Source organism: Puma concolor, chromosome D4 (assembly GCF_028749965.1).
Source record: "Puma concolor isolate L17-30 chromosome D4, mPumCon1.1.hap2, whole genome shotgun sequence".
Classification (NCBI taxonomy): domain Eukaryota; kingdom Metazoa; phylum Chordata; class Mammalia; order Carnivora; family Felidae; genus Puma; species Puma concolor.
The window spans coordinates 58,588,597-58,605,841 of record NC_141679.1 but is presented as its reverse complement, the minus strand read 5'-3'; the positions used below and the strand labels follow the sequence as shown (position 1 = coordinate 58,605,841).

At 42.5% G+C, this 17,245-nt stretch overlaps 1 protein-coding gene across 8 annotated transcripts in view; it reads left to right on the top strand.

Moving 5' to 3' along the window:
- Positions 1-13,949, top strand: part of GNE (glucosamine (UDP-N-acetyl)-2-epimerase/N-acetylmannosamine kinase) — a 40,629-nt gene extending 26,680 nt beyond the window's left edge. For 6 of the 8 annotated variants that reach the window (XM_086683503.1, XM_086683502.1, XM_086683498.1 and 3 more), the window contains 3 exons: positions 1,748-1,930; positions 10,691-10,807; positions 12,220-13,949. In XM_086683503.1, the coding sequence (XP_086539629.1) occupies positions 1,748-1,930; positions 10,691-10,807; positions 12,220-12,455 (536 nt within the window). In that variant the 3' untranslated portion in view covers positions 12,456-13,949. Of the gene's footprint in view, positions 1-1,747; positions 1,935-10,690; positions 10,808-12,219 lie in introns of those variants that run through there. The other 2 variants (XM_086683500.1, XM_086683501.1) reach the window with 2 other exon arrangements.
- The last annotated feature ends 3,296 nt before the right edge of the window (positions 13,950-17,245 follow it).

The following is a 17,245-nucleotide window of genomic DNA, read 5'->3' as shown; positions in this document are numbered from 1 at the left end:
GCTTAGGGCCTTCTCAGTCTTTCCTGGGCATATGCCCTGCCCTGGGCATGTGTGTGGACCTCAGATTGCTAGGAACTTGTCAGAGCTGTTCAAAGCTCTTACTCCCCAAAGCTTCTCATTCCCAGCTTTGCCTCCCAGTCTTCTTGGTTAGTATATTATTTGCGTCATCTGTCAGCTGTCGCCCTAGGCAGTAGAGACGAATAAATATATTTTGCCTTTAAATGTTTTTGACAAAGGCCACCTGAGTGCCTCCCCAGCTCTAGGGGAGTTCTGAGGTCAGTGACACAAAGGTGAGCTCTTCGAGTTGGTCCTCCACTAGCCGCCAAGTAGGTCAGAACAAGCAACCACAGGTTTTCGAGAATGAAGTTGGTCCTGCTTCTTCCAGTACTGCCGTCTCTGTGCAGGATGTGGGCTGGTTCAAGGCCACCAAACTGGGGAGTGGGTGGTGGGACCAGAAAATGCCAGAAGGAGCTCTTAAGACTCAGTTGTTTTTTTTTTTTCTTGAGTAAGCATTCCCTGGTTGTTACAAAACCTGTGATTAGTTTCCAGAGTTGCAAAAAAAATTGGTTCTGAGAGTTTTTGCCAGTTTATTCATTACTTTAGTGGAGGGATGGACTTTTGGAGTCGCCTACTTTGCCATTTTTGCTGATGTCCTACTTTTGGAATGAAAAACAGACCGACCTAGTAAGTGGTTGAGCCACCATTTATCCCAGATGTATGTAACTTCAAAACTTGTGTGCTCTTAAACTCTGAATTATGCTACCTCCTCTTGAAGCTCAGGCCCTTCTTCTCTTAGTTGCAGATACAGTTTTAGCAAGCTTGGATATCATTTCTTAGTTCAGAGTAGGTAATTTGCAAATTAGAAGGGTGGAGTTGAGTAGGTGCCACAGGAAGTAACTGATGGCAAGAGAGCTCTAAAAATAGTCTTCTCAGGCTTTCCTCCTTAATAACTCCTCCTAAACTTGGTAACAAGAGTCATTGATATTCATAATCATTGAATCATAGATTTTTGGACATGGTGGCATTAAGAGGCAAAATCTTAATATTCTCTGTTTAAGGAAGAAAGTGGTGTGTGAAAGGTGGTGTGCGATACATTTGGGAAAGATGGTCTTATCTTGGGTTTCTCCCACAGCAGATCCCAAGATGAGGACTTAGGTGTGAGAATTTTATGTTGGAGGTGATCCTGAGAAGCAGGAGTAAAGGAGTGAGAAGAGTAGAACAGAGTAGATGGAAAACCGTTATCCAAGTTGCCTTGAGGGCAGTGGGGGCTGAAATCAACCAGAACCTCCCAAGAAGCCTGTGGAATATCATCCAGAATTGTCCACTGGAATCTGTTGGCTCTTACCTTGCTTGGTTGAGGATGCCCTGTGCTCACGTGGACAGTTAGGCTCTAACGTTAGCGTTGGAGATGGCCTTGGTGAGAACAGGCATTGTGAGCTTGAGGTGGTACACTGGCATCACACGGTGAGTCTGAGCCTGCATGGATCTGTTCCCCACAGCTGTGCTTGAAATCACAGTGAGCCACGTAGGTGCGACACAGGGCATCAGAGGATCTGCTAGATAGATTTTCCTCCAAAATGCTTCCAGGTGAAGTGTTAATACTTAGTAAGTTTCCGCTATTTAGGAAAAGGGGCATCATAAAGAATCACACATTCCAAAGCTTTGCTAAACACATGAGGCATTGCCATATTTCAGCTTTCTGTTTCAGGGGAAGAGCCACCTCAGTGATTATTGTCTCTCGCTGTAGGAATTGGCGGGGGTATCATCCATCAGCACGAATTGATCCATGGAAGCTCCTTCTGTGCTGCAGAACTTGGCCACCTTGTTGTGTCTCTGGATGGGCCTGATTGTTCCTGTGGAAGTCATGGGTGTATTGAAGCATATGCCTCTGGAATGGCCTTGCAGAGGGAAGCAAAAAAGCTACATGATGGTTGGTTTCTTTCTCCTGAGGGATTAAATTGTAGACAAGTATTTCAAAGTACATATTCCAAAAAGAGCTGAACACTGAAGCCAGAACTTCTACCCTTCTCACTTCCTGGAGGAAAGATGGGGTTCCTCTTACTAAAACTCCCAGGTACCCTTAGTCTTGACCCATATTAACACTTTCCTCTCCAATGCTGGGGGTGGACAAGGGTCTTGAGCTCCAGGAGAGCAGGGAGGATTTTTTTAATTTTTGTTTCCTCGGCCTCTAGCACAGGGTGGGTGCTTAATACACATTTTTAAAACTTTCTTTTTTTAATGTTTGTTTATTTTTGAGACAGAAACAGAGCGTGAGCAGGGAAGGGGCAAAGAGAGAGACACAGGATCTGAAGCAGGCTCCAGGGTCTGAGCTTTCAGCACAGAGCCTGATGTGGGGCTCGAACTTGTGAACCATGAGATCGTGACCTGAGCCAAAGTTGGATGTTTAACCGACTGAGCCACCCAGGTGCCCCCTTAATACACATTTAAAAAAATTTTTTTTAACATGTATTTATTTTTGAGAGACAGAGGCAGAGCATGAGCTGGGGAGTGGGGGGAAAGAGAGAGGGAGAGACAGAGAGAGAGAGATACAGAATCTGAAGAAGGCTCCAGGCTCTGAGCTGTTTGTTAGCACAGAGCCTGGCATGGGGCTCGAACCCACAAACTCCAAGACCATGACCTGAACCGAAGTCAGGTGCTCAACCAACTGAGCCACCCAGGCGCTCCCCGTCCCCCCACTTAATACACATTTTAATGAAGAAGTAAATGGATTAACATACTACAGTTGTGAAGTCTGAGAAGTCTATTTGAGTTAAAGCTATTTCTGGACATGTTAATAAAAGGATGGTTTCTAGCCTAAGGAAAAGAGTCATTTAATATCATTATAATATAGTGTCAAGTGCACTGAGAATGATGGCCAAGGAATGTAGACGTATAGAAGGACACCAGCGTTCTCTCCCTGCCCTCTTCATATGGGGAAGGGAGTGGTAGGGTGCTGTCTGGAGGTTGAGAGAGGGTAAGTAGAATTAGCAGGGCAAGTTGGGATGAGCCAGGGATGCTTCCAAGCCTGGGAAACAGTGGTATGGGTACATAAAGGGCAAGGTAGGGTAGAGCGTAGCAAGAGGGAGGCCAGGACCAGCAGCTAATGAAGCCATTGAGAACTTTTAGGGGAAAAGCATGGTCAGATCTGAATTTTTTTCTGTTTTCTGGGAGAAAAATAGTAGTTGAATGGAGTGGCTTTATTTTTCAAAATCTTATTTAAATTCTAGTTAACATACAGTACAGTATTGGTTTTAGGAGTAGAATTTAGTGTCTTTTTTCCATTGGATATTCTTTTCTGCTTTGTTGAAGATTAGTTGACCCTATAGTTGTGGGTCCATTTCTGGGGTTTTTATTCTGTTCCATTGATCTATGTGTCTGTTTTCATGCCAGTACCATACTGTCTGGATGACTACAGCTTTGTAATATAGCTTGAAATCCAGAATCGTGATGCCTCCAGTTTTGTTTTTTTCAGGATTGATTTGGCTATTAGGGATGATTCCATAGAAATTTTAGGATTATTTGTTCTAGCTCTGTGAAAAATGCTGGTGGTATTTTGATGGAGATTGTGTTAAATGTGTAGATTGCTTTGGGTAATATAGACATTTTAACAATGTTTGTTCTTCCAGTCCATGAGCAAGGAATGCTTTTCCATTTCTTTGTGTCCTCTTCAATTTCTTTCATAAGTGTTCTGTAGTTTTCAAGAGTTTTACCTGTTTGGTTAGGTTTATTCCTAGGTATCTTACGGGTTTTGGTGCAATTGCAAATGGGATTGATTCTTTGATTTCTTTTTCTGCTGCTTCGTTTTTGGTGTATAGAAATACAACCAATTTCTGTATGTTGATTTTATATCCTGCAACTTTGCTCAGTTCATGTATTAGTTCTAGAAATTTTTTGCTGGAGTCTTTTGGGTTTTCTACATAGAGTATCATGTCGTCTGCAGATAGTGAAAGGTGGACTTCTTCCTTGCTGATTTTGATGCGTTTTATTTCTTTTTGTTGTCTGAATCCTGAGGTTAAGACTTCCAGTACTATGTTAAATAGTAATGGTGAGAGTGGACATCCTTGTCTTGTTCCTCAAGGAGAAAGGCTCTCAGTTTTTCCCCATTGAGAATGGTTAATTAGCTGTGGGTCTTTGATATGTAGCTTTTATGATGTTGAGGTATGTTCCATCAATGCCTACTTTGTTGAGGGTTTTTGTCAAGAATGAATGCTGTATTTTGTCATCTATTGAGAGGATCATATGGTTCCTATCCTTTCTTTTATCAATGTGGTGTATCACGTTGATTGATTTGCACATATTGAACCAGCTCTGCAGCCCAGGAATAAAAAATCCCATTTGATTGTGGTAAATAATTCTTTTAATGTAGTGTTGGATTCAATTTGCTAGTATCTTGTTGAGAATTTTTGCATCCATGTTCATTAGGGATATTGGCCTGTAATTCTCCTTTTTATTGGGGTCATTGTCTGGTTTTGGAATCAAGGTAATGCTGGCCTTGTAGAATTAGTTTGGAAGTTTTCCTTCCGTTTCTGATTTTTGGAATAGTTTGAGAAGAATAGGTATTACTACTACTTTTTTTTTTTTTAAGTTTGTTTGTTTATTTCTGAGACAATGTGCATGCGCAAGCTGGGGAGGAGCAGAGAGAGGGGAAGAGAGAATCCCAATCCATGCTAATAGCATGGAGCCTGAGAGAGGGCTCAATCCCACAAACCGTGAGATCATGACCTGAGCCAAAATCAAGAGTCAGATGCTTAACCTACTGAGCCACCCAGGCACCCTAGTATTAACTCTTCTTTCAAGGTACGGTAGAATTCCCCTGGGAAGCCATCTGGCCCTGGACTTTTGTTTGTTGGGAGTTTTTTGATTACAGTTTCAATTTCTTTGCTAATTATGAGTCTGTTTAAATTTTCTATTTCTTCCTGTTTCAGTTTTGGTAGTTTGCATGTTTCTAGGAATTTGTCCATCTTTATGATTGCCCAGTTTGTTGGCATGTAATTTTTCATAATATTCTCTTATATTGTATTTCTGAGGTGTTGGTAGTGATCTCTCCCCTTTCATTTGTAATTTTATTTATTTGGGTCCTTTCTTTTTTCTTTTTGACAAGTCTGGTTAGGAGGTTATCAATTTTATTCTTTCAAAGAACCAGCTCTTAGTTTTGTTGCTCTGTTCTTTTTTGTTGTCGTTGTTTGTTTCTGTATCATTTATTTCTGCTCTGTCTTTATTATTTACCTTGTTCTGCTGGCTTTAGGCTTTCTTTATTTTCCCTTTTCTAGCTCCCTTATGTGTAACGTTAGGTTGTGTATTTGAGACCTTTCTTGATTCTTGAGGTAGGCCTGTATTGCAAGATACTTCCCTCTTAAGACTGCCTTTGCTGCATCCCAGAGGTTTTGGACTGTTGTGTATTCATTTTCATTTGCTTCCATGTACTTTTTTTATTTCTTCTTTAATTTCCTCATTAACCCATTCATTCTTCAGTGTGATGTTATTTAACCTCCATGTATTTGTGATCTTTTCAAATTTTTTCTTGTGGTTGACTTCAAGTTTCATAACGTTGTGGTCTCAAAATATGCATGGTTGATCTCAGTCTTTTAAGGGCTGATTTGTGACCCAATATATGATCTATTCTGGAGAATATTCCGTGTGTACTCTAAAAGAATGTGTATTCTGCTGCTTTAGGATCAAATGTTCTGACTATATGTGTTAAGTCCATCTGGTCCAGTGTGTCATTCAAAGCAAAAGTGTTTCCTTGTTGATTTTCTGCTTAATCTGTAAATTGGTATAAGTGGGGTGTTAAAACTCCCTACTAGTATTGTATTTCATCAGTGAGTTTCTTTATGTCTGTTAGTAATTGATTTGGGTGTCCCAGGTTGGCATAAATATTTACAATTAGAACTTGATGGGTAGACTCCTTAATTATGATATAATGCCCTTCTTCATTTCTCTTTACGGTCTTTGGTTTAAAATCTAGTTTGTCTGATAGAAGTATGGCTATTCCAGCTTTCTGTTAGTATCCATTATCATGATAGATGGTTCTCCATCACCTCACTTTTAATCTGCTGATGTCTTTAGGTCTAAAATGAGTCTCCTATAGACAGGTTATAGATGGGTCTTGTTTTTGTTTTTTTGTATCCATTCTGATACCCTGTATCTTTTGATTGGAGCATTTAGTCCATTTACAGTCAGGGTGATTATTGAAAGAAAGATAGGAGTTTACTGCCATTATGTTACCTGTAAAGTTGGTGTTTCTGATGATGTTCTCTGTTCCTTTCCAGTCTTCGTTGCTTTTGGTCTTTTTTTTTCCCCCCAGAGTCCCTCTTAATATTTCTTGAAGGAGTGGCTTAGTGGTCACAGATTCATTCAGTTTTTGGGGAAACTCTTTATCTCTTCTTCTATTCTGAATGACAGCTTTGATGGATAAGGTATTCTTGGCTTCATATTTTTCTCATTCAGCATGTTGAATATATTCTGCTATTCCCTTCTGGCTTGGCAAGTTTCTCTGGGCAGATTTGCTGCGAACCTGATCTGTCTTCCCTTGTAGGTTAAGGACTTGCTCCCCTTGCTGCTTTCAGGACTCTTTCCTTGTCTGTGTATTTGGTGAAATTTGACTATGATATGCCTTGGTGATGACCAGCTTTTGTTGAATGTAATGAGAGTTCTCTATGCTTCTTGGATTTTGCTGTCTGCATGCTTCCCCAGATTAGGGAAGTTTTCAGCTATAATTTGCTCACCGAAACATTCTGCTCCTTTCTCTTCATTTTCTGGGACTCCTATGATAAGAGTGTTACTCCGTTTTAATAAGTTGCTGAGTTTCCTAAGTCTACCTTCGTGATCCATTATCTTTGTTTCCCTCTTCTTTTCAGCTTCATTATTTTCGATAATTTTAACTTCTGTATCACTGATTTGTTTCTCAGATTCACCCATTCTCACTGTTGTGACATCCATTCAGGTTTGCAGTTTGGTTATAGCATTTTTAATTTCAGCCTGACTAGGTTTTAGCTTTTATCTCTGCAGTAAGGGATTCTCTATAGTCTTCTAAGCATTTGTCAAGCCCAGCTAGAATCCTTATAATTGTTGTTTTAAATTCTAGTTCAGACATATTACTTATATCTCTATTGATTAATTCCCTGGCTGTCATTTCTTCCTGTTCTTTCTTTTGGGGTGAATTCATCCATCTTGTCATTTTGGAGGGGAAAAAAAATAATAATAAAATGGAATTTAAAAAATAATAAAGGAAGCTAGATCCTTGGTGTATAGCTTGAAGCTTGATAGAAGAAAAAAGATTAAGAAAAGGTAAAAAAAAATTTTTTTTAATTAAAAAAATACAGTAAAAAATAAAAAATTTGCTTTCTGTTTCCCAGGAAAAAAAACAAACACAAAAACAAATAATAGAAACAAAGCAAAGAAACAAAACCCGAAGGAAGCTAGATCCTGTTTCCCCTAGAGCTGAAGCTTTGCAGCATTCTATGATCTGTAGACCTAGTGCATGGAAGCGGTTTGTGTTGGTCTTCTCATTGAGGGGCCTACTACTTTGATTCTCAGGCCAACTTGCTCTACCAGAGATGTGCCTGGAGGGTGCAAGGGGGCGGGGCTTGGTGTATTGGCTCTGTTCTCCACTTGGTGGCTCCATTCTCTACTTGGTGGCGCTGTTTAGCTCACTGAGGTTGATCAGTGCTGATGGGCTAGGGGTGAAAATGGCTTCACCCCACTCTGTAGTCTCCAGAGAGGGAAGTTTGTGCCCCCACAGATGTACAATCAGTCATCCTCCTGTGTCCCCAGATTCTGTCAGCTCCCCACCTTCATTCACCCTGTGTCTGTCTGCGCTGTCCACCTGCCATATGGTGCCAACCTCCTGGGTTTTATCTCAGACACAGCTGTGTTTCAGAACCCCACACTTCAGAGGCCCCTGCAGCTTGGGCCTGCATTGAATCCTGTGGGACCACATTTTGCCGCACTGTGGCTGGTGCCGGCTTGTCCTAAGCAACAGTTGCGCGACTGTGCAGCAGCAGTGGCTTAGAGTTTATGGTAAATTGCAACACACAGCCAGCATCTTTGTTCCTGTACTGGTGAATGGGGCAGCTCAGTGGTACCCACCAGGGCTTTTGCCTGCTTGAGAGGCCATGTCGCCTCTACCAAATGCACTCCGGGGGATCCTCAGACCACACTGCCCGCTCCGGGGCTCTGCCCTGCTTCCTCGAGGGAACTGACCTCTAAAACTTCAGACTCTGCACTCCACCCTCTCCTTTTTCCCCATCATTGGTTTTGGGGAACAGTTTTTTTGTGTAGTCCCCTGCATGTATTTTCACTCTTTTATTTTTTTTCTTCATTCTTATCTCCCCTCCCCCTGATCAGGGATCCCTCCCCTTCACAGGGTCAGCCATTCTTTTCTTCCAATGACTCAACCTTCCACAGTTCCTACCTTGCATAGGTTGTTTTTTCTGTTCGTAGACATGCAGTTTCGTCTTCTAAGACTTCCGGTCAATTTCTTAGGTGTTCAGAATGATTTGATACTTATCTAGCAGTTTGGGGGAGGAGGCAAGCTTGGAGTCACCCTACTCCTCTGCCATCTTGCCTTAATCCCTCCAAATGGAGTGGCTTTAAATAGTACAATTCTAGAGTGACTTCCCGTTTTCTAGTCGGACAGCTGGGGGTTGAGACTATGAAAGGAGGAGCAAGTTGTGGCAGAAGATGATGGTTGGGTGCTTATGGGACATAGGGTGGAGATGTGTAGGCAGAGCCTGGCTACAGGAGTCTGGTGCTCGGGAGAGAGGACTAGAGGTGGGGATTTGGGAATCATCAGTGCTGAGGTGGCAGTTAAACCTTTGAATTGAATGAGATTGGAGTGAGGCAAGAGTTAGAGGTGGAACCTTGCAAAACAGTGTTTAATGGGCAGAAAGGAAAACCAGGAATGGGAAAAGGCACAGAAGCCAAAAGGGAGAGTACTTCGGGAAGGGAATAGTTGGGAATGTCAGGTGCTGCTTTTGAGAGAGAAAATCAGAAAAAGGTATTGATTTTGGCCATGAGGACGCTATTTGAAGCCCTGAAAACTATTTTTCAACCTCATTTTTTACATTCAGCCCCCCTTAGGAGCCTGTTCAGACTTTTCTTAGTCCTCCCCCCCCCATAATACTTTAATACCATATATCTGTTGATCTGTTTGTATTTATGTACTATTTGTATAAGAAGAATAAGCTTATAAACTGCCCCCCCCCTCCCCGCAAGAACCAGTTTTGGTCCCCATCAGGGCAAATGCATGTCTTAAGAAAGAGCACATTTGGGGCGCCTGGGTGGCTCAGTCAGTTAAGCATCCGACTTCGGCTCAGGTCATGATCTCACGGTCTGAGTTCGAGCCCCGCATTGGGCTCTGTGCTGACAGCTCAGAGCCTGGAGCCTGTTTCAGATTCTGTGTCTCCCTCTCTCTCTGACCCTCCCCCGTTCATGCTCTGTTTCTGTCTCAAAAATAAACAAACATTAAAAAAGAAAGAGCACATTCAAATCACAGGAGCAGAAACTTGACTACGCTGAGAGGGAAGAAGTGCTTTGAGGACATGGAAATTGTGACCACCTGCCAGTGGAACGCAGACAGTAGGAATGGAAGCAAGGGTTGAGAATGCGGGAGGGAGAGGGCAGTTGAGTCCCTACTATAAAGCTCCTGGCGAGGGGGTAGGAGATGAGCTGCAAGGCCTCGACAGAGGGCCCAAGAGAGGGGAAGAATGAGTGAAGGTGTGCAAACAGATATGTTTATAGGTGGGGGCAGAAAAGTGAGGGGACTGCTGCCTGTTGGTGTCCTTTAGCAGAGAGGCCAGCAGGATGGAAATCCTGTGGTAGGAGGTGGGGTATAAGGTGTGAGGTGGTGGAAACTGAGAAGAGCCACGGGGGGGAACGGGAGAGCGCTGGCAGGGGCAGCTGTGAGAAGATCCTTGGATGGGGTCTAGGCGCAGCCTGCATGGCTGGGATTTTCTCTCATCAGCACACAAGTATGACAGCAGACGAGGAGGCAGATTGACCTGGGTTGATGACGGGCAGGGTGAGGGGCAGAAAAGACCAGGACTATAGATAATAGACATGTTTAGTGAGCATTGACTCTGGCCAGCACTTAACTAAGTATTTGATATCTGTTAACCTCATTCAGTTCCTCACATAATCCTGCCAGGGTACATGGTGTTACCCGTCTTATAGAGAAAAGAAGGGTCTGCAGGTGGCGTGACATGGACAGGGTTGTGCAGCTAGTAGTGGCCGAGCGCCAGCAACTGAGAACCCCTGTCAGCGTCAGTTCTTCAGGCCCTGCCGTGGAACGTGGGGCACTCACAGTAATGTGACCTGCATCTGGATAAAGGAAGGAGATAAATACAGAGGAGTCTGATAATTTGGGGAAAAAAACACGTTAAGGACTCAGTTTCACGTGGAGGTGAGAAGTAAAGAAACTAGAGAGCCGGCTAGGAGGCTGTGGTTGGAGTTGAGGATTTTCCAGGTGGGGAAGTTCTGGATGATAGGTAACCAAGACAGCAAGAGGACAGCGGCCTCTGGAAAATGTATGTGGACATTTGTGCATGGTAAAAAGCTTTGCAAATGTGAAAAGAAACCATGTCTTCCCACTTGGGGGCTTGCTGCCCGCAGGCAAACTTAAAAGGTTGGCCCTGCTGCAGGGCTGCCACAGCTCAGTGATGACTGCTGCCTCTTGCCTCTTCTCTAACAGAAGACCTGCTCTTGGTGGAAGGGATGTCAGTGCCAAAAGACGAGGCTGTGAGTGCAGTCCATCTCATCCAAGCCGCAAAACTTGGCAACGTGAAGGCCCAGAGCATCTTGAGAACAGGTGAGCATGTGGCTCTGGGCAGCTGTGCCCTAGAGGGCCCCTCAGACCGCCCAGGGCTCCGACACGTACCCAGCCCCCCTCGGGACCAATGCTCTGGAATGTGTGTTCAGGGCCGTTTTTCCCTGCTTTCTGAGAGTGAAAAAAAGGAAATGGCATTCAAGGTATTTGGCAGCATTGCTTTATTAAACAAGTTTTTTGTTTTGTTTTAAAACCATGAATAAACTACTTGTTCATTTTATAGGAGATCTAGAGAAATACAGGAGAGTAGGAAAAAGTATCCCTTTGGGGAGCCTGGGTGGCTCAGTCGGTTGAGCGTCCGACTTCAGCTCAGGTCATGATCTCACTGTTTGTGAGTTTGAGCCCCACGTCCGGCTCTGTGCTGACAGCTCAGAGCCTGGAGCCTGTGTCAGATTCTGTGTCTCCCTCTCTCTCTGCCCCACCCCCACTCTCTCACATGCGCTCTTTCTCTCTCATTCAAAAATAAACATTAAAAAAAATTGAAAAAGTATCCCTTCAAGTTTTGCTCTTCAGAGATAGTCAACTATTAGCATTCCCTTCCAGTCTTTTCCAGTTTTTTTTTTTTTTTAACATAGTTGAGAGCATATGGTGTAGTATTACCATATCTAGCTTTTTTTAAATTTCGAAGCATAACAACATTTTCTCATACTAAGAATAAATCATGAGGGCGCCTGGGTGGCTCAGTTGGTTAAGCATCCGACTCTTGATTTGGCTCAGGTCATGATCTCACAGTTTGTGAGTTTGAGCCTGCATTGGCAGTGAGGAGTCTGCTTTGGATATTCTCTCTCTCTCTCTCTCTCTCTCTCTGCCCCTCCTCCACTCAAGCGTACACTTTCCCTCTCAAAATCAATAGGAGCAGGTGGCTCAGTCAGTTAAATGGCCAACTTCACCTTAAGTCATGATCTCATGGTTCATGAGTTTGAGCCCCACATCAGGCTCTCTGCTGTCAGCACAAGCCTGCTTTGGATTCTTTGTACCCCTCTCTCTCTGCCTCCCATCTCAAAAATAAACATTAAAAAATAATTAATAAACCTAAAAAAAGAATAAGTCACAAACAGCTTTAAAAGTACCACTTTCCCGACTTCAGCCAGGTCACGATCTCGCGGTCCGTGAGTTCGAGCCCCGCGTCGGGCTCTGGGCTGATGGCTCAGAGCCTGGAGCCTGTTTCCGATTCTGTGTCTCCCTCTCTCTCTGCCCCTCCCCCGTTCATGCTCTGTCTCTCTCTGTCCCAAAAATAAATAAAAAACGTTGAAAAAAAAAAAAAAAAGTACCACTTTCTCTTACGTAGTGTGAATGTAGTGAGTATTCTGGGCGGCGGACTCTTTCCACTGTCCTCTGGTGTTTTTGATTTGGCTCTCTCCTTGAGACTTATTTTCATTTTTGTTTCCTTGTAGCTGGAACGGCTTTGGGTCTTGGGGTTGTGAACATCCTCCACACTATAAATCCTTCCCTTGTGATCCTCTCTGGAGTCCTAGCCAGTCACTACATCCACATCGTCAAAGATGTCATCCGCCAGCAAGCCTTGTCCTCGGTTCAGGATGTGGACGTGGTAGTTTCGGATTTGGTGGATCCCGCCCTGCTCGGTGCCGCCAGCATGGTTTTGGACTACACAACTCGCAGGATCTGCTAGGCCTCCCAGGAGGGGACATGGACCAAGACTCAGAACTTCTTCGTGGAATCAGGTTGTCTTTTAGATAAGCGTTTCTTACAAAGCAAATTTGGTATTTAGCAGGTGACTTCAGCAGTTAAGTTTTTGCTTTTAGTCTCCTCTTCCAAAGTCACTTTTCCCAACCCGTTTTGGTAGATGCTGCTCTTTCTGGGGTCATTTTAGCTCAAACCCTGTAAGTACCAGTCACAATTTTCTGTGCCAAAGGAGCTGTGATAGTAGACAAGGAAGCCTTAGGACTCTGCTCACCAGACGTACCACTTAGACCTGCAGGCCTTGCTTGAGATGGGACCTTGATACTGGAGTTTGGATTATTAATCCTTCCTACTCTGACCTTAAACTCAGATTGCAGAAAGGGATCCAGTCAGGAAACAGAAGGAAATCTCACCGTGAATGGCTAAAGTAAACTTTTTTAAAAACAGCTTTACTGAGATATTTTTAAAAGTGTACAATTTGGTAAGCTTTGACATATGTATATACCTGTGAAACCATCACCACAATCAAGACATTGGACATACCTGTCACCCCCAAATGTCATCTGCTTAAAGATGTTATTTGCTACTACTCTTGGAGAGTCTTGAGCAACTTTAGGGATCTGAATTACAGTGGCTTTAAGTGACCTTGTCCTTATCTTCTTAAGGACAGCTGAGAAGCCACTAGGACTTAACAGCCTCTGAAAGGAGATTAACCATCCCCAAAGGATCTTCGCTATGGACAAACACCTCTCCCTTCAATAACTTTTCATGTTAATGTTGAGTATGACCCTGGAGTATCTCCTAAGGCAGCATTTGTGGAGCTCGTATCTGTGAATCTGGATTCTGGCGAAATACGATTTTGTGCTTTCATTGGTGTCTAGATACAAAGGCTAGGGTTCTTGCTATCAATTTCAACCTGGAAGAAATATGAATACCCACCATTTATTAAGTGCCTACTGTGTGCCAGGTTCTGAACTAGGTGCTCCATATACGTTATTCTAAATTCTCACAACCTGGGAGGTAGGTGTTTTAATTTCTATTTTATACAACCGCAAATTAAGTCTTGGCGCGTTTAAGTGATGGCACCTAAAGCTGTGTGGCTAGTGACTCTCAGAAACAGGATTTGCTCCCAGGTCCATCTGTGCTTTTCTGCTAAGCCACACAACCCCTCAAATAAAAACCTTGCAGAAGGTAAATATATCCTAATTTAGTTCAGACTAACAACAGCTTTAATAAGACTGTCTCATTAGCAGATGACTCAATTTGTCTTTGATGCTGTCCCTCAGTGATAAATTTAATCAAATATTCTTCTCTGCTGTGGACATTTTGCCAATACAGTATTTTGCCAATACAGGTTTTTATGGGTACTTTCAGATGATCTAAGAAAGCATATGCATGTTTTTCAGATTCTTATTTTAGGAAAACCAGAAAGTTTCTATTGTTTCAGTGTTAGCATACAAAATAAAGTGTGAAAGAATCACTATTGCATTTGAACTACTTCCTTCCTGGTGGGTTAATGTGAATAGATAGGTTGGCTGATTCCAAGAACTCCACCGGCCCTGAAATAATCTCCAGGTCCTGGTTATTGTTGAAAAATTCCACCGTGATTCCTAGGAAGGAAGCTAGTTCTGCTTGGCGTCAGCATCTGGGGTGAGGTGGTGTCCTGGGAAGGGACACCAGTTGTTCCTGGGCGACATCTGTAACTGCTCTGGACACCAGACGGTTGCATTGCTACCAGGCTTCATACCAAATATTTGGAAGGATGGTTCTAAATCTAAAACCAAATCTTAGTTTTTATTGAATTCACAGAAAGGATAATTAATATATTCCAACATAATTATTACTGACAGTTAAATCACATATTAATTTATTTTAGTGTAAATATTTGTATGTTACTGTTCTGAGCCACATTCTAAAGAAAAAATAAATATATTTCTTTGTGGAAATCCTAACATTTTTGCATTTTGTTTTCTTAATTAACTGTCTAGCTAAAATCCCTTCCCAGAAGAAATTTATGTTGTTGCACTGCTTCCTTTTTGAAGGTCATGTAACTTCTTAAGGCATCTAGTACAGATTTCTTAACCAAACAAATAATAAATCTTTGATAATACGGAGTACTGCTATATAATATTTTTATATATTTCAGATGATCACCACAGTAAGTCTAGTTAACAGTCATCACCATACCTACAGAACTTTTTTTCTTGTAATGAGAACTTTTAAGATCGACTCTTGTAGCAACTTTCAAATATATGGTATTTGAGGTACAGGCGTACCTCATTTTACTGCGCTTCACAGATAATGTGGTTTTTCTTTTTTGTTTTTTTTTTGTTTTTTTACAAATTGAAGGTTTGTGGCAACCCTGTGTCACACAAATCTATTGGCACCATTTTCCCAACAGCATCTGCTCACTTTGTGTCTCTGTCACTAGTTGGTAATGATCGCAGTATTTCAAACTTTTTCATTATTATATTTGTTGTGGTGATCTGTGATGTTACTGTTGTGTTTGGGGGCACCATAAGCTGCACCATATGAGATGGTGAACTTAAACCAAGAAATATGTGTGTTCTGACTGCTCCACTGACTCGCCGTTCCTCCATCTGTCTCCCTCCTCACACCTCCCTATTCTCTGAGACACAATATTGAAATTAGGCCAGTTAATAACCCTACAATGCCTTCTGTGTATTCAAACAAAAGGAAATGTTACACATCTCTCACTTTAACTCAAAGGCTAGAAATGAGTGAGAAGGGCAGGCCAAAAGCCGAGACAGGCCGAAGCTATGCTTCTCACGCCATATAGCCAAGTTGTAAATGCAAAGGAAAAGTTCCTGAAGGAAATGAAAAGTTCACTTGCTACTCCAATGAGCACACATATGGTAACAAGGCGAAACAGCCTTATCATTGGTATGGAGAAAGCTTCAGTGGTCTGGATAGAAGATCAAGCCAGCCACATTTCCTTAAGCCAAAGCCTAATCCACAGCAAGGTCCTAACTCTCTTTAATTCTGTGAAGGCTGAGAGAGGTGAGGAAACTACAGTAGAAAAGTTGGAAGCTCGCAGAGGTGGCTTCATGAGGTTCAAGGAAAGAGGCCATCTCCGTGACATAAAGTTGCAATGTGAAGCAGCAAGTGCTGATGCAGAAGCTGCAGCAAGTTATCCAGAAGAGCCAGCTAAGATCATTAACGGAGGCGGCTACATGAGACAACAGATTTTCAATGCAGACAAAACAGCCATATATTGGAAGAAGATGTCTTCTAGGACTTTCATAGCTAGAGAGGAGAAGTCAGTTCCTGGCTTCAAACTTCAAACGATAGGTTGACTCTCATTAGGGGCTAAGGCAGCTGGTGACTTTAAGTTGGAACCAGTCAGTGTTCATTCATATACCATTCCAAAAATCCTAGGGCATTTAAGAATTATGCTAAATCTACTCTGTCTGTGCTCTGTAAATGGAACAAAGCCTGGATGACGGCACATCTGTTTACAACATGGTTTGCTGAGTATTTTAAGCCCACTGTTGAGGCCTACTGCTCAGAAAAAAAAAGATTCCTTTCAAAATACCACTGCTCGTTGACAAGGCACCTGGTCACGAAAGAGTTCTGATAGAGAGGTACAATGACATTAATGTTATTTTCAAGCCTGCTAACAGAACATCCACTCTGCAGCCCATGGGTCGAGAAGTCATTTCAACTTTCAAGTCTTATTGTTTAAGAAATACCTTTCATCAGGCTCTAGTGCCATATATAGTGATTCCTTTGATGGATCTGGGCAAAGGTAATTGAAAATCTTCTGGAAAGGATTCACCACATCTGGTGCCATTAAGAACACTCATGATTTATGGGAAGAGTCAAAATATCAACATTAACAGGAGTTTGGAAGAAGCGGATTTCAACCCTAATGGATGACTTTGAGGGGTTCAAGACTACAGTGGAGGAAGTGAGTGCAGATGTGGGGGAAATAGCAAGGGAACTAGAATTAGAAGTGGAGCCTGAAGATGTGACTGAATTGCTATTACTGTCATAAGATTTTAATGGATGAGGAGTTGCTCCTTATGGATGAGCAAAGAAAGTGGTTTCTTGAGATGGAATCTACTCCTGGTGGAGATGCTGTGAAGACTGTTGAAATGACAGCAAAGGATTTAGAAATTACATAAACTTAGTTGATAAAGCAGTGTGGGGTTTGAGAGAATTGACTCCAATTTCAAAAGAAGTTCTGTGGGCGAATATCAAATGGCATTTAAATGCTACAGAGAAATTGTGAAAAGAAGAGTCAATCAATGTGGCAAATTCATCGTTGTCTTATTTTAAGAACTTGCCACAGCCACATCAACTTTCAGCACCCACCACCCTGATCAGTCAGGGGCCACCAACATTGAGGCAGGACCCTCCACCAGGAAAAAGGATTACAACTCACTGAAAGCTAAGATGATGGTTAGCATTTTTTAGCAATAAAGCATTTTTTAATTAAGATATGTATGTTTTTAGACATAATGCTGCTGCACACTTAACAGACTACAGTATTATAATGTAAACATTTATTTGCACTGGGGAACCAGAAGATTCACTTGACTTACTTTATTGCAGTATTCCCTTTATTGCAGTGGTGTGGAATTGAACCTACAATATCTACAAGGTAGGCCTGTATTATTTATTTTTTGTTTATTTTTGAGAGAGGAGACAGAGCATTAGTAGGGGAGGGACCAAGAGACAGACACAGAATCTGAAGCAGGCTCCAGGCTCTCAGATGTCAGCACGGAGCCCAACACAGAGCTCAAACTCACCGCG